This window comes from Brachyistius frenatus, unplaced genomic scaffold (assembly GCF_029030835.1).
Source record: "Brachyistius frenatus isolate BFR_SWC_R1_liver_20210118 unplaced genomic scaffold, ASM2903083v1 Contig_60, whole genome shotgun sequence".
Taxonomy (NCBI): Eukaryota; Metazoa; Chordata; class Actinopteri; family Embiotocidae; genus Brachyistius; species Brachyistius frenatus.
The window spans coordinates 65,919-82,765 of NW_027210659.1; the positions used below are offsets into that span (position 1 = coordinate 65,919).

Below are 16,847 nucleotides of genomic sequence, written 5' to 3' on the forward strand. Positions count from 1 at the left end.
GCCATTTTAAGAATGATGCACTGGTCAATCAGTCACTTAATCCCAAACACTGAGTAATCATTCTAACTACAATGGTCAAATTACGAGCCTACATTCCCACTCATTCTGACTTCAGTAATACATTTCCTCTCTTTTTAAACAGAACATTCTTCTTCAAGTGTCCTTCCTGTTTTTAATTTCAGTGCCAAACGGTGTAATTTCATTTTGCTGCTCTCTCAGCACAGTCCGATTACTGGAATCATTCACTTTGATCAAACCACTGACGGCTCACATATTAATTTCTGGAAATATAAATTTCATCATAAACAGGATTAAAACTGTTTAAGGTATCAAACGGAGGGCAGACCGTATGCTGCATACATGAGAACTTTGCTCTTGTGCTGCTATAACAGGAACTAAAACTGGGAGTAGAAACTGCCTTATTTCCAGATGACTCAATGTCCTGCTGCCATAACAACATTATTTTATTTTACCTGAAATCCTCACGAACCCTTTTTGCAGAGAATATTGTACAATAGATCACTTCCACTAGCAGTTAAATGCACCAATATAAGCATTTGTGAGTCAAAATGAAAACCAAACTCGACTGGATTCAGATTCTATCCATGAAAATCGAAGACAAAGAGTCGGTCTGGTTTTAAAAGGTCTGGATGGCTTGGAGCAGAAACCACTGATAAAAAAAAAAAAAGAGATGCCAGTCATCATTAATCTCTCCAATACATTGTTTTTTGACGATGCTGAGTGATTTCCAACAGAGAGCTCGGCTCTTCTGCTGTCCTCAGTTTAGAGTTTATCTTCCCTGCAAACAATGACCTGAGCCCATGATTGGGGGATTACCTCTTCATCTGAAAGATTCTGATTGTTGGATTGGTTTTTTTCCAGCCTTCATCCTTCATCCCACAGCTGGTAAACATGCAGCAGTTCACCTCTGTTCACATCTCTCTATAAATTCTGTATTTTGGCACTCATCAGATGTTATATGTGCAGCAGAGAGCAAGAAATGCAAAGGCGAAATCAAACAACAAATGGAGCTTGGAGGACTAATCCCTGACCTGGCAGGAGGATCCCTGAGGCGATGCACTCCATGACGCGGCGCAGCGCCTCGCCCGGTCCCAGCGGCCGGTTACAGGTGGCGATGGCCTTTTCACAGATCAGCTCCAGAGGCTGCACAGAGCGGACGGAGAGAGGACGCTCAGCAGAAACTCAATCCATTACGGTCACAGTTCTGTTCCTGGGTCACAGTTCACCACACATCCAACACGGAAACCCTTTGTAAAGCTTCAAGTTTCCCAATTCCATCTTATGATTGTGAGGCCGTCACCTACCCATCCTTTGAGCGGCTGCCACACAGCCAGTCGGTTGCAAACGTCTCTGAGGATCCTCAGAACGAAGACGCAGGCCTTGAGGTCTGTCACTCGAGCCTGAGGGGACAAACGCACAAAACTCACCGACAGCAGGAGGAGAATCTCAAGCAGACAGAAGTCTGGAAAAGTGTCTGTGACATGTCCTGACCTCAAAGACGTGAAACCAGCAGCACTACAAGAGGAGTTTTCAGGACCCCTGATTATACTGCCGATACAATTGTTAGAGAATGAACTTGAGATTTATCTTAATGATGTTCATATCGAAGATCTATATTCTATTCAGGGCAGTACAGCTGTGGTAGAAAATACCATCCTATTCCATTTGTGTCGCGCCCCATTATAACTGTTCTCAGTTTGTCTTATTGCATGAGGCTTTTTTGGTTTACTTTTGTTTGTGCTTTATCTTAATCAATTAATAAACTTCAGTCTAAGATATTATTGACTTAATTTTATTATGAGCCCTTTTAGGTACTCTGATTTCAGCATCACACTCACATCCCTCTTTTGTATGTTTTTTTCTATATTCTGTTTGCCTCTTTGTTATTACTTGCAAATCAAAATAAAGTTCAATTCTGTGACAAAAAACGTATCTCTTGGCTTAAATTCTTCTACTGAGGCCCATAAATATTAGCCTGGTGTCATCAGAACCAGTTCCACTGTGTGAATATGAGTCTGTTCATCCTCCATAGAGAATCGTTTGCAGTCGTTCCATCCTACTTGTCGTAGACCTCAGGTTCATTTTAACCAACCAGCAAGCACCGAAACCGGCCGACACTCTGCCACCGCTGCTACCCCCTACCGTGTCCACCAAAGTGTTTTTTTCCCCGAGAACAGCAGATTTTGAAAATTGTTTCAATGAACAGCAGCAGCTTGATGAGGTGCTGCGTGTTTATTCTGCGCTGAACGCTTAACGTGCTGCAATTCTTTTTCCTGGTCAATGAGAGTTGAAAAATATTAGCACTGCGCTCGTCATTGTCACCAGCAGTCCAATCACAGTGAAGGAGGGGCGGGACAAACGCAGCTCCCTGAATGGTCCGGCCTTCAGCAGGCTGTGCAAATGCTAATATGAGCCGAGTTACTCAGAGAAGAAAACTGAAGCTGCGACAGCCAGACCACATAAATATCCCATCTCTCAACTTTATTTACTCTTCACACACAACAGACGAGCGCACGGCTTCACAGAACACACAGAGGAGAGCAGAACAAAAGAAAAGAGAAAACAACAACTGAAGAAAAAGAAGCTAAAGAACTTCATCTAAAATGTATCTTTTGAGAATAAAATTCTGACCAGAATATGAAATATTTCAGCAAAAACAGATGAACAGCCAAGATTCAAAGTCCTGTTTAAAATCAGTTTTCAGATGGTTTCATTTTAACATCAGTTACATTTTTTCATTTCTTTGCTGTTTGGATTTTGAGGAGTTAAATACAGCAGATAATTGCAGACAATGCTGGTGCAAGTTGATGTGCTTGGCATATCTACTGGCAGATAACCACAGTTATTATTATTTTATGTACAACACTGGCTATAGATTTGGGAAGATTTTTTATTTTTAAAATCTCTCACTTCAGTAGGAAATGATGTTTTCTGTCTTTCTTGCTTTTTATCTCTTTGTTGTCTTCTTTTAGGAAAAAGGGAGGCCGTCATGGCCTGATATAAAATGACTCTTCTTTCACTACAGTATCTTATTAAGTTTATTTTTCTCCTCCTGCTCATTCTTACATTTGGTAACAGATTGAAAACCACTTTGACAAATTGCGATCCAGATGAAAGAATAAAACGTGGCGCACTGACTTTGATTTTAGGCTTATTGTGTTTTTATCTTTGCTGTGAAGAGTTTTACAGATTTTTCAAGAAACTTTATTTTATCGTTTTTTTCCAGTCAGTCTCAGTAAATGAAGAGAGAAGGTACGAGAGGTCCTCTAAAGTCTCTTTCATCAGGCTCATACAGTCCATTCTGTGTTTGAACAAGGACTCCGGTGTTATTCGCAGGCTTGTGTATCGAGAAAAATGACATTCGCGATGTACACAGTGTGATGCATATATAAATGTGGCTCTTCATTCCGTTCTCTTCTTGCACTCTTACTGTGAAACTCTGAGTAGATTTCTGTGTTTATGCCTGACTAAACATGTATTGTACTTTTATTATTTCTTCATGTATCGCTTCCAAAGGCAGAAAATAGTCCTTTCTAGATCCAGGACATTCGCATTTTATAGTTGATGACAGATGATTCACTGCAAAACTCTGCATGAAATAATAAAACCTGTTTAAATCTCTGGTAATCAAGAAGCAATTACCTTAAAAATACATACAATTTAAAAAAAACAACCTTTCTGAAGGTTCTGCCAAACTTGAAAGACACTGCTTCAGAAAATAGGAAAAATAATGACTGCACAACCCAAAGAAGGTGGTGCATGAGGTTATAAATACAAAACAAATTATGCTAGAGATTACACACATCGTAGTTTGCAGGGGGTGCCTGTTCCTACAAATTAAAGTTTGTTATTTTATTCACGTGTTTTAACTGAAACTGTACAGATGTGGTACATAAGGTCTCTAATTGTATTTTATCACAAATCAGTGCAGGTCTTCAGGTCATATTAGTCCAGTCTGAATATGAAGAAACAGAATCCTGCTTTCCCTCCAGGCCACAGCGCAGCCACTTGGCATTTAGCTCTCCTTCCCTGAGGGAAGCTGCTCGCTGCTTCAGCTGACCTTGACTCTCATCTGCCTCCTGCCTGTTGAGCAGTAGATTAAGTCTCGGCAAAGTCAGGACCAAGTTGTAGCTCATCTGAGACCTGATGTGATGAAGAATCTCATCCCACTGTCACGCTCCTCCTCTACTTGCACTGAAAAATACCTCTTTTACTATTCACATGACGTTTCCTTAATACTTTGATAGTTCTCTACAATTCAAGGTCATTCTGGAAACCTTCACTTTCCACTTTTAGTTGACAGTCATTTTGCTCCATTGTCAGACTTATTAGTCAAGTTTCCATTCAATTGCAGAGCAAATTATTATCAAATTTCCAGAAAATCTGCAAAAGACAATGCAAACGAACGTGCACCTCCATGTACGTGATATCAGGCTTTAACCCGCAACTCCTGGAGATCTCTTGCACTTGAACAAGCGCACCTTTAAAATACATGTTAATTTATTTTATATTTGAACTGTATTTGTATTTCATTTTATCTGGTCGTATGCATTTCATTTTTATTCTATATTTTTAAATGTTTCTTTATATGGGAAGAACTGAATGTAATTTGTTTTGCTGTAAAGCACTATGAGCTGCATTTCTCATCTAAAAGGTGAAACACAAATCAAGTTAATTGTAATTATTATTATTATATGTTTGCTTAATGTATTAATTTGGAGGAAGTTCTAATCTCATTTTTGATTTTCTTTCTGATCAGTGGAGGCTTCTGTTGAAGAGATTCAGGAAAACTTGCACAAAACAGCATATATTGGAGCAAACAGTGAAAACTCCCTGCAGCTCTCCAAAAAAATTGGATTTTTACATCAATGTCTAAAACTTTGACGAAGTGAACACAGAAACGAGCCGCCTCCAACAGCCTTTGTGTGAACTGCATTAAAGATCTGCTATCGAGGATTCATCCACGCAGGCCGGTCACATGCTTCAGTTTACATTCGACTTTTCCATTTACTTCTATTGATACACCAACTTCTGCACCTTCGCCAAATGTAAACACTTTTTTTAGCGCCATTTTTCGTATTGCAGATTACAATCTGAACACAGGCGTATGGAAACACACTTAATGTATTTTTAGAATTATTCAAAAATAAACTACTGTAATGTGTCCTGCTTCATACCAGGGTGGAGCTGCAGCAGTGTTGGTGAGATGCTGTGAACTCAGCGTATGCTTCATTAAAATCTTCATTGTGCCGATCAGAACCGAACCGAAGGCCCATCGCGTCTCCTTTAAAACCTGCGTTTGTTGTTTCTTATTATATCGTACAAATACCTGGTTTAAATATTCAGGGTATAAAACGGATTCTCACCTGGAACCATTTGGCGCGTCGGAGTGAAGCCAGCGCTGCCTGGCACTTCTGCTTCTCCAGGACATCCTCCTCCTCTTCCTCCTCTTCCTCCTCTTCCTTATCATCCTTCTCCTTCTTCTTCACCTCCTCCTGCTGCTCCTCCTCCTCCTGCTGCGCCTCCTTGTCACCGCCCTGATCGCCCTCCTCTGGAGAGATGGACAGGATGAAGACGGGACAGGCTCATCACGCTGACCTCCCCCCCCCCCCCCCCCCCCCACACACACACACACAGGCAGACAGCTTGACAGCTAGTTATTAGGCAAATCCACTGATCTGACCCAATCAATGAGCTGGGAGGGGGGGGGTTGAGAGATTGTATGATTTTTTTTTTTTTTTCTGGGAGAAGGAGGGATTCTCATGCACAAGGCAGCATCTTTCATCACACTGACAGGAGGAACCGGAGAAGACGTGAGCGCATGCGTCTCGCTGCTCAGCTGGAGTCTCACTCTAGATGCAGATCAGTGGCTGGAGGCGACGGCACACGTTGGATTAGTTTGTTATCAATTACGACGCAGGACGAAAACGAGAGCATGGCGACGACTCAGGACCAGAAGCCAGATTAAAGATGAAAATATCACTTTGAAACAGGGGCGTCTTCTTGGATTGAGAAAGAGACGCGTCGGCCAAACTCCTCCTGCTGCAGTTTTCTGAGGCGCCATGCTCGTATTTTCAGTCTTGCGTTTGGGAGGTTGGGGGGGGTCAGATGTTTATGTTTGACCGAAACGGTCTCTCCACACCGGCTTCCTGTGGGGGAGGGGGGGCACTCCTGCCATGACTGGAGGTCAAGCCATGGGAGAACGACGGCAGAAGAAGAAGAAGAGTGACGGGCAGATGACGAGGACAACATAAACATCTGAGAGCGAGAACGTTCGCCCTGGAAAGAAAGTGAAGGCCGTTTGTTCTCGGGAGCAGCTGAAGGAAGCCCACTGAGGGACGGTCAGGCAGACGGACAGAGGACGGGAACAGACTGCAGAACCACGCGGTGACGGCTCACAGCCGCTCCATGATGTCATCGGGGAAATCGAGGACAGAGAGTTTTAGATCTCGGTGTCCCCTCACACTGGAATCAGTGTCACGAGGGTGCAAACATCTCTTCTCTTTATTTGGGGCCATTTTTCAACGTCACTGACAGTAATGCTGACACAGCATTAAAAAAAAAAAAAAGAACTCCTGCTCATCGGGAGGAGGTACCGGTGTTGTCTCTAATTTCAGATTTTGTCCAGATGACAGCTCAGCAGTAACGTGGTTCCGCGGTCTGTCGCCGTGGAGACTGACGTGAAAGCTGAACAGGATGGAAGAGGTGGAAGACACATGAAGGAGCTGACGAGAGACACAGGTTTTATGTCCCCATGTCACTCCTCCTCCAGGACCAGGGACTGAGGACCTTCATCTTCTGCCCCTGGGACTTCTGGGTAATGCAGTACTCTAAACTACTCTGACAGGACGTCTGTGACTAATACATGATGTGTTTTAAACCTACACTTTAAGGTTTTCCTCTGTAAGAGTTTCCTTGTTTTTTTGCAGCTGAAACAAATGGAAATGTTAACTGAGGTGAAACTTCACAGAAATCCATTAACAGGCAAACTAAACACACGTTAGAAAGTATACAAGAAGTCCTGGAGATCACATGTGGTCCAGTGACACTAGCGCTGCTGTGAGGATGCACTCATGAAGCCAGAGAGCACGACGAACACAAACACCGCCAGTATATCTCAATAAATATGTCACTCGAAGAGGAATACAGTTTATGGTGTGACGAATAAATAACTTATTTTGGTTTTTAATCATAATCATAATAATTTGGACAAAAACACAAAACATTATGAATTTTTCAATTAAAAGCAGCATTCAATTATTTTGACTTTAAATACAAAATTTTATTTTGAAATGTATTTACATTTTAATATTTTATATATGTTTTATAAATATTATTTACATCACATTTACCAAAATCCATTATGGTTTCTTTGCATTTTTTACTCCAACATAGATTTTAAAAATGAGATGGAGTTGGTGGATTTATTTACTATAAAAAATAAAAACAGATTATAAAGCCTATTCAATTTAAAACTGCAATCAGTTAATTGACTCTAATGCAAATTATGATTATATTTTAAAATGAAATTACAAATTTGATGTCAAAACAAATTTCAAATTTTCCTTTTATAATTTGTATTTTATTTTGTAAAATACATTTCTTGCAACAGATTCGTATCAGTCGTTCCTTTCTGCCACTAGTGAGGTGCAGGTTGATGTCATTAACTATTTAACAGTGATATGTCATATTTTAGGGCTGCAGACAATGATTGTTTCCATTATTGATTATTTAGTCTTTCAATATATAAATTAATACGTTTAGACTGTGAATAATCAGAATGTTCAGATTAAAATGATGGTGAAATGATTATTACTGTACAATTAACCTGAAACTTGAGGTAAATTACAGTTTTCAATTAATTAATGAATTAATCAAACCTTGGTTTGACATTTAATTAAAATGAGCGTTCATTCAGAGATGATTCTCTGTCATCTGAACACGTACCCAGAGCCATCAAATGAGATTCGGTCGCGCTGCCAGCAGCAACAGGACGCCGGCTGATCAGCCGCTCAGTCGTTCAACATTCAATTACTGCGGCCGCTGCACTGATTCTCCACAGAGTAACTGTCTGTAACAGATGTTCATGTGGATATTTAACGTATGCATTCCTTCTACAGACTTGGACCCACGCTGATTTTTAATTGTTTCTCCTGGTTTCAGGCGAGTTGTGGATTTCCACAGAGGCAGAGCATGAAGGACGCGTCACTCTCCGGTCAACACCACATACAGACACGGACAACCCCAACGAAACTCTCCTCGACACCGTCAGCTTCGAGGAGTTCGATTAGTAACCGGGACATCAGATGAATTCAATTAACACAGTTTTCTTCCAACATGAAATTATGGGATGTCCGAGCCAATAAACTTGATCGACAGATGTTTTCAGCCCCGGAGATCAGAGCGCAGATGTGGACGCGGGCTGCTGGGTGGTTGTCACGTTGTCCTTTTTAGAAGACATGGACCAGAATTTCATGGTGACCCAGAGAGAGAGGGAGGTGAGGTGGGGTGGGGTGGAGGGGTGGGGTGGGGTGGGGGTGTAGAGGAGCATGTCTGAGGCAGAGAGTGGGTGGGTGGGTTTGATTTGGTTGTCGGGGAAGCCCCTTGTACCCGGGGTCTCCTGCTGCCGGGTGGGGGGGGCAGCTCGTCGGCAGCGGGGCCGCAGAGAAGTTTCAATCCACGCAGCGCGCCGACCTGTGGAGCTACGGCAACAAAACCATACAGTCAGTGAGCAGAGGCCAGCGACAGGAGCTACAGGCTACCACCAGGGGGCAGCGCAGAGGTCAGGGGTCACTGACCAGAACCATACGCCTCAACGGACTCAGTTCAGAGCTTTCAGGAAGGAGCACTGGGTTTTAATAGCATTTTATTAAATGTGGATGCAGCATTGTTATTATTGTTTTATTTACTTTTTGTTTTTAATGTTGTCTTTTGTTTATGTTGGTGTATTGTTGGTAAATTAGTCAATTCACATAGTTATGTAAATTGAAAAGTAATAATAATTTTTTTTTTAAAAAGAAGGTTTAATTGTAAAAACTCTAAATGGGGTGTTTCTTCAAGGAGCTACCCGTGTGGATTATTTTCTTTTCTTAAGTGGATGAAACATCTTGTTGAGTGAGTTTAAAAGAGACAGTCTTGTTCGTGGGATTTCAAACTGTGCAACAAACCCAAATAAGACAAAACAACCAACATCTTCCTTGTTTGTGCTGAAGAGACGTTGAAGCTGAAGGAAAAACGCTTCTCTCCTCGTGACTCTGACCTCAACAGCTGCTCGTGCAGGTGAATCCATTTTTCTACTTTTGTGAGGGCTCGACTCGAGCTGTCCCGCTGGGAATGGGAACGGGAACCACAACGGGACACGACTTCGCCTATCACTCATTTTTGATTTGACTTCCTATATGTGGAAGAAAACACCACAAAAGAAGCACCTGACCATCACTTTCTGGTCACCTCAAGATGGATTACTTCACTCAAACGACCACAAGTCTTTAGAATAAATCTGCCTCTGGCCCAAAATGATGGATTTGTGTTCCTGCTCTGATTCAGGACTGTCGTATCCTTTCGTATCGGAGCTGCAGGACGATACAAGAGGACACCCCAGACAGACGGCTCCTTTTTCGTCCGTCCCGACCCCGTCCCCCTGCGGAAATCATCCGTCCACGGCCATCTGCCGTTTCCACTAACACGCGACCCAGATCCGTATCATCCCTTCTCTCTTCCTCCCCGTTCGCCGCTCGGCTTTCAGCCCTTCTCCGTGTATCATCATCCCCAATCTGACACAGACTGTCTTCCATTGTCGGCTCAGGTTTCACAGAAGTTTTAGACCTTTATATTGCTGTATGCCCCCCCCCTCCCCTAATCCCCCTCCTTCCTCACTGTCAGCCCTCTGTTGTCAAATAAAGGTCAAATAAAGGAGGCAGGAAGCCGGAGGGGTTCTGGGAGTGAGTGGAGGAGGAGTTCATACCTGCTGTGGTGCTGAGCTCCTCCCTCATGGCCAAGGAGGAGAGGGTGATCTTCAGGGTGAGCTGGGGGTCTTTGGTGCTGCAGACCTGGATGGCCGCCTCGGGCACACACGACCGCACCTCGTACACGTCCTCCGTCATCGTCTGCAAGGCATTAATCAAAAATCACGTACGACAGTCGTCCAACAACGAGCCGCTGGTCCACGTCGTTGGAGGACGTGTTTAGCACACGCTAACAGAACACGTCTGTTGTGATGTCTCTGGCCTACTAATCAAATTGTATAATTGCAAGATATGTACATAGAGTATAATTTGAAATATTGCAGTTTCTCAAAAATGTCAATGTAATTTGTGGAGTTTTAAGTGAGTTTTTTTGTGTAAAGTTGCGGGAATTCAAAAAAATTGCAAGTTGAGAAAGAAAAATTCTATATTTTGTTTTAGCACTGCCTGATAAAGGAATAAATATGTATTAATTTCCTCTGATAATAATTATGATGCACATCACAGAAATGTGTTATTTATGACCTTTTTTCAAATGTATTGATTGAACTTAGAGAACCGTGGAGATCAAAGCTCCTAAAAGTTCCTAAAAGGTCCTAAAAGGTCCTAAAAGCTGCGTATGTCTCCAGAACAGAGCGTCTGTGACTGGAATATAGAAACAAGGACTACATCAGCCTTTCAAAATAAGAGCTTTAGATGCTGTTTAATTCATGTTCATTCAACACATAGACCTGCTGGATGAAACCAACAAAGAGACGTCTCTGACAACTGGACGTGTGGACAAAACTCATTTAACATCCAGTAATATGGAATCACTTCCTTTGATCACAAACATTTAATCACATCGTTTTAATGTGAAGAACACATTTCCCACAAACCCCGTCACTTCCTGTTTCTCCTCTTGTTCCTGTTCCTCCGGTGAACAGAGTTTTATTTGGAGATGAAAACAGCAGTAGAGACTTTCTGGTTGGAAAAGAGGATTTATTTTTCTCACTAAAGTTTTTTTGAAAAGATTTACTTTATGCTGTTGATATTTTCAGCACAGATGTGGATGACGAAATTCTTAGCAGAAAAATTGCGTGAATTAAAATGTAAGCTCTCGCGGATATTGCAGTTTGCTTGAATTTGTGTCCCAAGATCAGATTTCCTTGAGGGACTGATTTATGCTGTTTGAGTTTGTCAACATACTCAGACAGACAGACAGACAGACAGACAGACAGATTTGACTTCTTTGACTGCTTCAACAGGAATTATTTTGGCTGCACTATAAACAGATATCATCGGCACGACTTCGTCCTTTGTTGTAATTCTTGACAAATTCAATCACCTGCACTTACCACCAATAATCACCAAATCAACCATTTACATCTGGCTCCACTCAATATTCAGGATATTACAGTACCTGAGCAGTAATTAATAAAAACGATATGAATTAGGAACCGACCGGTGAATGCAAAACTGAATTGGTGTTAAAGAGGAGCAGAGAATGTAGGATTGGTGGTATGACATCGTGCTGTGGACACTGACATGAGTTATTATATTACAGGTAATTAAACCTATCGATCAGGTCTTATTATTGACTGTTTTTTTGTTTTTTTTGGTGCTGCCATTAATAAAACTGTCATTATCTGAACAGTGACTTTATTTTGATAATTTGTGGATATGCATACGAAATAATGACATTTAGGTGCCAAGAGAAATAAAAGCTAATATCCAACATGTTGTTGTTTACATGCACCTTCATCTGGCGTTTACACCTCTGTTGTTGTTGCAAGCAAATTCCCAGCATGCCAAACTCTCCTGTTTTTCTGGGTTCCCGTTACTCTCAGCGCCGTGTTTTCATCCTCTCCAGAGAAGTGACCCCATCCATCAGCCCTCTGCCCGTCAATCTCTCCCAGCTTGGCCCAGGAAATGAGAGCTTCAAATGGTTTTCCTCCTCCGATGATGAAGCACGCGTGGCAGCGATGGCAGGTAATTAACGGAGACGGTGGCAGAAGAAGCACATTCAGGCTCCGTGAGCGGCAGCGCTGCCGTGTTAGCGAGCATCTTCTGGGGGCGGGAGGAGGGAGGAACATCGAGGAGGAGATCTTCTGAGGAAAGTATTTTCGAGTTGGGAATTTCAGAGCTGGGATGTTAAAACTCACCAAACTCAGAGTTGTTGGGTTTGTTCAATAGAAATAAACAAAGAAAGAAGGTGGTCAGAAATGTAAATGTTCGATTATTCTGCAGTTTGGGCTTCATACATCTCAAAGAAACAGGCTGGTGGAGATATATGGGGGAAGGACTGAGCAGCAGCAGCAGACACTTCCTGTTCATATCAGACCTACTTCAATCATCTTCTCCTGACTACAGATATTCCTTTCATCTGGTTTAAGAATTAAAATAAAAAATGTCTGCAATATTCTGGGGACAGAATAATGGTTTTCTGTATTCAGACTTCAAGCTCTTCTCTCCTGGTTTTCGCTGTTAATGATTTTGAAATGTTCTGCAGGAATAATTAGGATGTTAGAAATATCAATCAGTAACTCCAGGAAATCACAATGTTCCATCGCAATAATTAACGCAATTTCAAGCTTAACATTCTTTCAATTCCTACAATTTTTCCTGTAAAAAATGTCATCATCAGAATCTGTGCTGAAGATATTAACGACATAAAGTAAGTCTGAACAAACATAACTCACTTTACTAAGAAAAATTAATTTCCAACCAGAAAGTCTCTGCTGCTGTTTTCATCTCCAAATAAAACTCTGTTCACCGGAGGAACAGGAACAAGAGGAGAAACAGGAAGTGACGGGGTTTGTGGGAAATGTGTTCTTCACATTAAAATGATGTGATTAAATGTTTGTGATCAAAGGAAGTGATTCCATATTACTGGATGTTAAATGAGTTTTCTCCACACGTCCAGTTGTCAGAGACGTCTCTTTGTTGGTTTCATCCAGCAGGTCTATGTGTTGAATGAACATGAATTAAACAGCATCTAAAGCTCTTATTTTGAAAGGCTGATGTCGTCCTTGTTTCTATATTCCAGTCACAGACGCTCTGTTCTGGAAACATACGCAGCTGTTAGGACCTTTTAGGACCTTTTTGGAGCTTTTATCTCCATGGTTCTCTAAGAATAAAAAATATTAGAACTAAAATATTTCTATAATGTGCAGCTTGATTATTATCAAAGGAAGTGATTTATATATTATTGTTTATCAGGTAGTGATTAAAAAAAAACATCTTTCTCCATTTGCAATTTTTTCCAATTCCCGCAATTTTACTGCAAAAAATGATAATACTAATGTTGAGTGTCATTCAGTGTTTATCTGCCAGCGCTTGTATTCAGGAGGAACGGCAGCGGCTCAATATTTCAAATCAACCTGGTTGAGGGAATAATTCTGGGACTGTTTTCCACGTCGTTCTGTTTCACTCGTATTCAGCTGATTTGTTTTAGTCCAGAAATGATTTCTGTGGCCGTATCTTTTCATGTCCTTCTGCCTCCTGCAAACAGAGAAATATTCTAAAAATATTCTGAGTGTTGAGTTTGTTTAACTGCAGTCAATGTATTTTTAAATGTTTTTGCCGAGCCTTCAACGCAACATCCCTGCTGTCCGTGTGATATTAACTTGGCAGTTTACCATCCAGTTTTAAACAGAACTGTTTCATCATCAAGTTTTCAATGTGTCTAATCTTCGCATGTTAAGACATTTTTTGTTTATCCTTTTTGGTGGGAGATTATAATAATTAAAATAATTATTGTCTTGTATATATTTGTTCAAATTTACTGAAGGCTGTTGTTACGTTGTTTGTTTCAAAATATGTAAATCTGATTCCACCGAGAATGAAAAAGTGTAGCGACACATCATAAATCACTAACTGTGTAAAAAAAATGGATTTAAGTAACGAAATCCTTTTTCTTTTCTTTTTTTTTTTTTTTTATCTCACAACCACGTCTCAAGATCAGTTCCTACTGTGAAAATGAAAATAAACATTGTGTGTGAATACTTGACACCGTACACTGAGCAGCACAAGACAAAGTGCATTTTTGCATTTTAAAAGCTGTTAAAACTTTGATGTATTTTACAAACTATACACTGTTTGTACGTAAATGAAGTACTGTATTCAATCTACTGTCCTTCACATGTCCTCTTGCACTATACGAGAGCTCCCATACTAGCTATATTATTATTATTATTACTATTATTATGATCTCCTCCAACGTCACCAGAAGAACTCCTGGACTCTGATCACACATGAACAACCTGCGCTTGTTCTCGGTGGACGAGCGTTTTTTCCTCTGAACCTCAGATCATAGAAGTGCCTCTTTCTTATTTTAAAGCCTCCCCAGCCTGCGGTCGGCCCTTCGGCCCTTCGGCTCTGCTTTCGTGGCTCATTTTGGATGCGGAGTGCTGGAGGTGTGGCTGTACCTGGATCTGCTGGGGGAGGTTGGCACTAATGGTGTACAGCAGGAGTTTGGTGGGTTTCTCTTTGCACATCAGCACCAGCTCCAGGTCCATGTCCCCTTTGATCAGCAGGCCTTTGGCGAGCAGGCCGACGCGCGTCACCCCGCACAGCACAGATGTAGCGTCGGGCCTGAGGGCACATGGAGGACGGCCAGTGTCAGATTATCCCACAGCCGAGCGGAGCGGAGCGTTGACAGGTTTACAGGTGACAACACACACGCTGCGGCCAAAGAACAAGTCAGCGAGCGGCTGAATGTATTTCTGAATGTTCAGCTACGGATCATCATCATTTAACACTGTGGAACCTGAATCTGCACATAGATCATGTCTGCTGTCAGCAATGATAACGATCCTGTTGTTTCAAACTCGTCTCAGCTGACTCTGCATGCATTTTTACCCAAATAACAAAACATTTTTTTTTTTTTTTACAGTTCATACTTTCTCATAAATGTTCCTCTCCTACCTGTACTGGTCTTTAGTCAAATTCGACCAGTAATGGATTTTTAAGGGCGAATATTCTTATTAAAATGTTGAAAAAAAAAATGTAACATCGACATTTGACAGCCATCGCATGGTCATGGTGGTGATCCTTTAAATACAAAATTAAGACCAAGGCATGTAGTGAGGGACATTTTGCAGCTCAAAAAATAAACTTGTCTCTGGTGGACAAACTTGTAATGGAGAGACTTTCCGAGTCAAACATTTCTGTCTTTCTATCATTACTTAGTGGAAGAAGAAGAAGATGCTGCAGCATCGAGTCATATAGTTTTGGCTTTGTTTCTCTCGGTCCTGTGCTACAGGATCTCTACATCCGATCTGCATAGCTGCGGAGCAAAAGGCATCAATACACTGTGAGATGAACACATGCAGACTGTGAACACATTATGTTTATAATACATGGTGTGCTGATGTGAGTGTGTTCAGGCTGCACGCCGACGGCCTGCAGCCCCTCCATGAAATGCGGAGGACAAATGACAAAATGTACATCACTGGAGTCCTTTAAGACACGTGAACCTAAAAAAAAAATCAGCGTTTAAACCCGACAAAATAGACTTTTATGTAATCTAAAATGAACAACGTTCAGGATTATGTGATTGGATCAAAGAGCATGCAGACTGGTTTGTTTGTTCAGATTTTTAGCGAAAGATATTTTAAACAAGAAATAATTCCACCAGTGTAATTACATTACTGACTTGACCTCATTCAATACATGTTCTTCTATTGTGCTGTTTGTGTTTTATTTGCACAAAACCAGCTCCATGCGATCATTTCTGAGATGCTCTGCTCATGCAGAACCTCCGCGACGCTGTTCATTCTTTACGAGGTAAATGCTGAGAATGTTCTGACTGACTTCATCTTACAATCATCATGTGTAACAACAGCCTGCTGAGTCATCAGCTGCAGGAACAAAATAAACTGAAACAAACATGAAGTTCATTTCATCTTCCTCTCTGAAAACATGTCCACTAATATTCCACTCTAACAGGGGGACATACTTTGTCTCAGGAGCGTCCTCCTCCACCGTGTTGTCCCCGGCCTCGTTATCGGTGCAGGTCTTCCCTGAGGGTTTGTTGAGGCCATCCATCCAATCAGAGACCTTCTTGAGGGCGCCCTCCACAGTGGACACCAGCGCCTGGACGGCCTCCAGCTCCTCTGAGGCCGGGTAGATGCTGGCGTGCTTGGCCATGACATGGCGGTCGTCGTTCGCAAATGATCGGAACGACCTCTGGAAACGAGGACAAAGAGAAAGGTGTATTTTTCTCTCACTTTTCAATCCAATCCAATAAAGCATGAATCACACAGGAGGAGGGTCAGAGGGAAGCTCAGGGACACGCAGACAGGAAACACGTCTGCTGATGGACCGAAACACACTCAAAGCTGTGACCTTTGAGATTTATCATTAATCAGCATTATGGTCATGTTGTTTTTTTGTTACAGCTGTCCGTGAGCACACGAGCCAAATGGGTTTTTGTATATTAAACTGTCCCTCCAGAGTTTTTCTGGTGATTGTTGCGATCCAAATTGTTTGATTTTGTGGCGGATCTTCTCAAAAATTTGCGAAGTAATTTGTGAGATGCGGGAATTTGAAAAAAATTGCAAGTGGAGAAAAAAAAAAAAAAAAAAAAAAAAAATCCCTGGCCTTTTTTATGCACTAAAACAATGATATGTAATCAGTTCCTGTGATAATAATCCTGCTGCACATCAAAAAAATATTTTAGTTTTAACATTAAATTCCATTTTTGTATTGAACTTTGGGACGAGTGAAACAGAACGACGTGGAAAACAGTCCCAGAATTATTCCCTCAACCAGGTTGATTTGAAATATTGAGCCGCTGCCGTTCCTCCTGAACACAAGCGCTGGCAGATAAACACTGAATGACACTCAACATTATCGCGAGCAGTCGGTCTTCTGTGAGGT

General features: G+C 41.6%; 1 protein-coding gene across 5 annotated transcripts in view; it reads right to left on the minus strand.

Moving 5' to 3' along the window:
- LOC138625182 (spermatid perinuclear RNA-binding protein-like) overlaps window positions 1–16,847 on the minus strand; it is an 86,924-nt gene that overhangs the window by 31,641 nt on the left and 38,436 nt on the right. For all 5 annotated transcript variants that reach the window (XM_069705932.1, XM_069705928.1, XM_069705929.1 and 2 more), the window contains 6 exons: window positions 15,925–16,154; window positions 14,393–14,558; window positions 9,986–10,127; window positions 5,388–5,572; window positions 1,326–1,421; window positions 1,053–1,164 (listed from right to left, as the gene is read on the minus strand). In XM_069705932.1, the coding sequence (XP_069562033.1) occupies window positions 1,053–1,164; window positions 1,326–1,421; window positions 5,388–5,572; window positions 9,986–10,127; window positions 14,393–14,558; window positions 15,925–16,115 (892 nt within the window). In that variant the 5' untranslated portion in view covers window positions 16,116–16,154. The remainder of the gene's footprint in view (window positions 1–1,052; window positions 1,165–1,325; window positions 1,422–5,387; window positions 5,573–9,985; window positions 10,128–14,392; window positions 14,559–15,924; window positions 16,155–16,847) is intronic.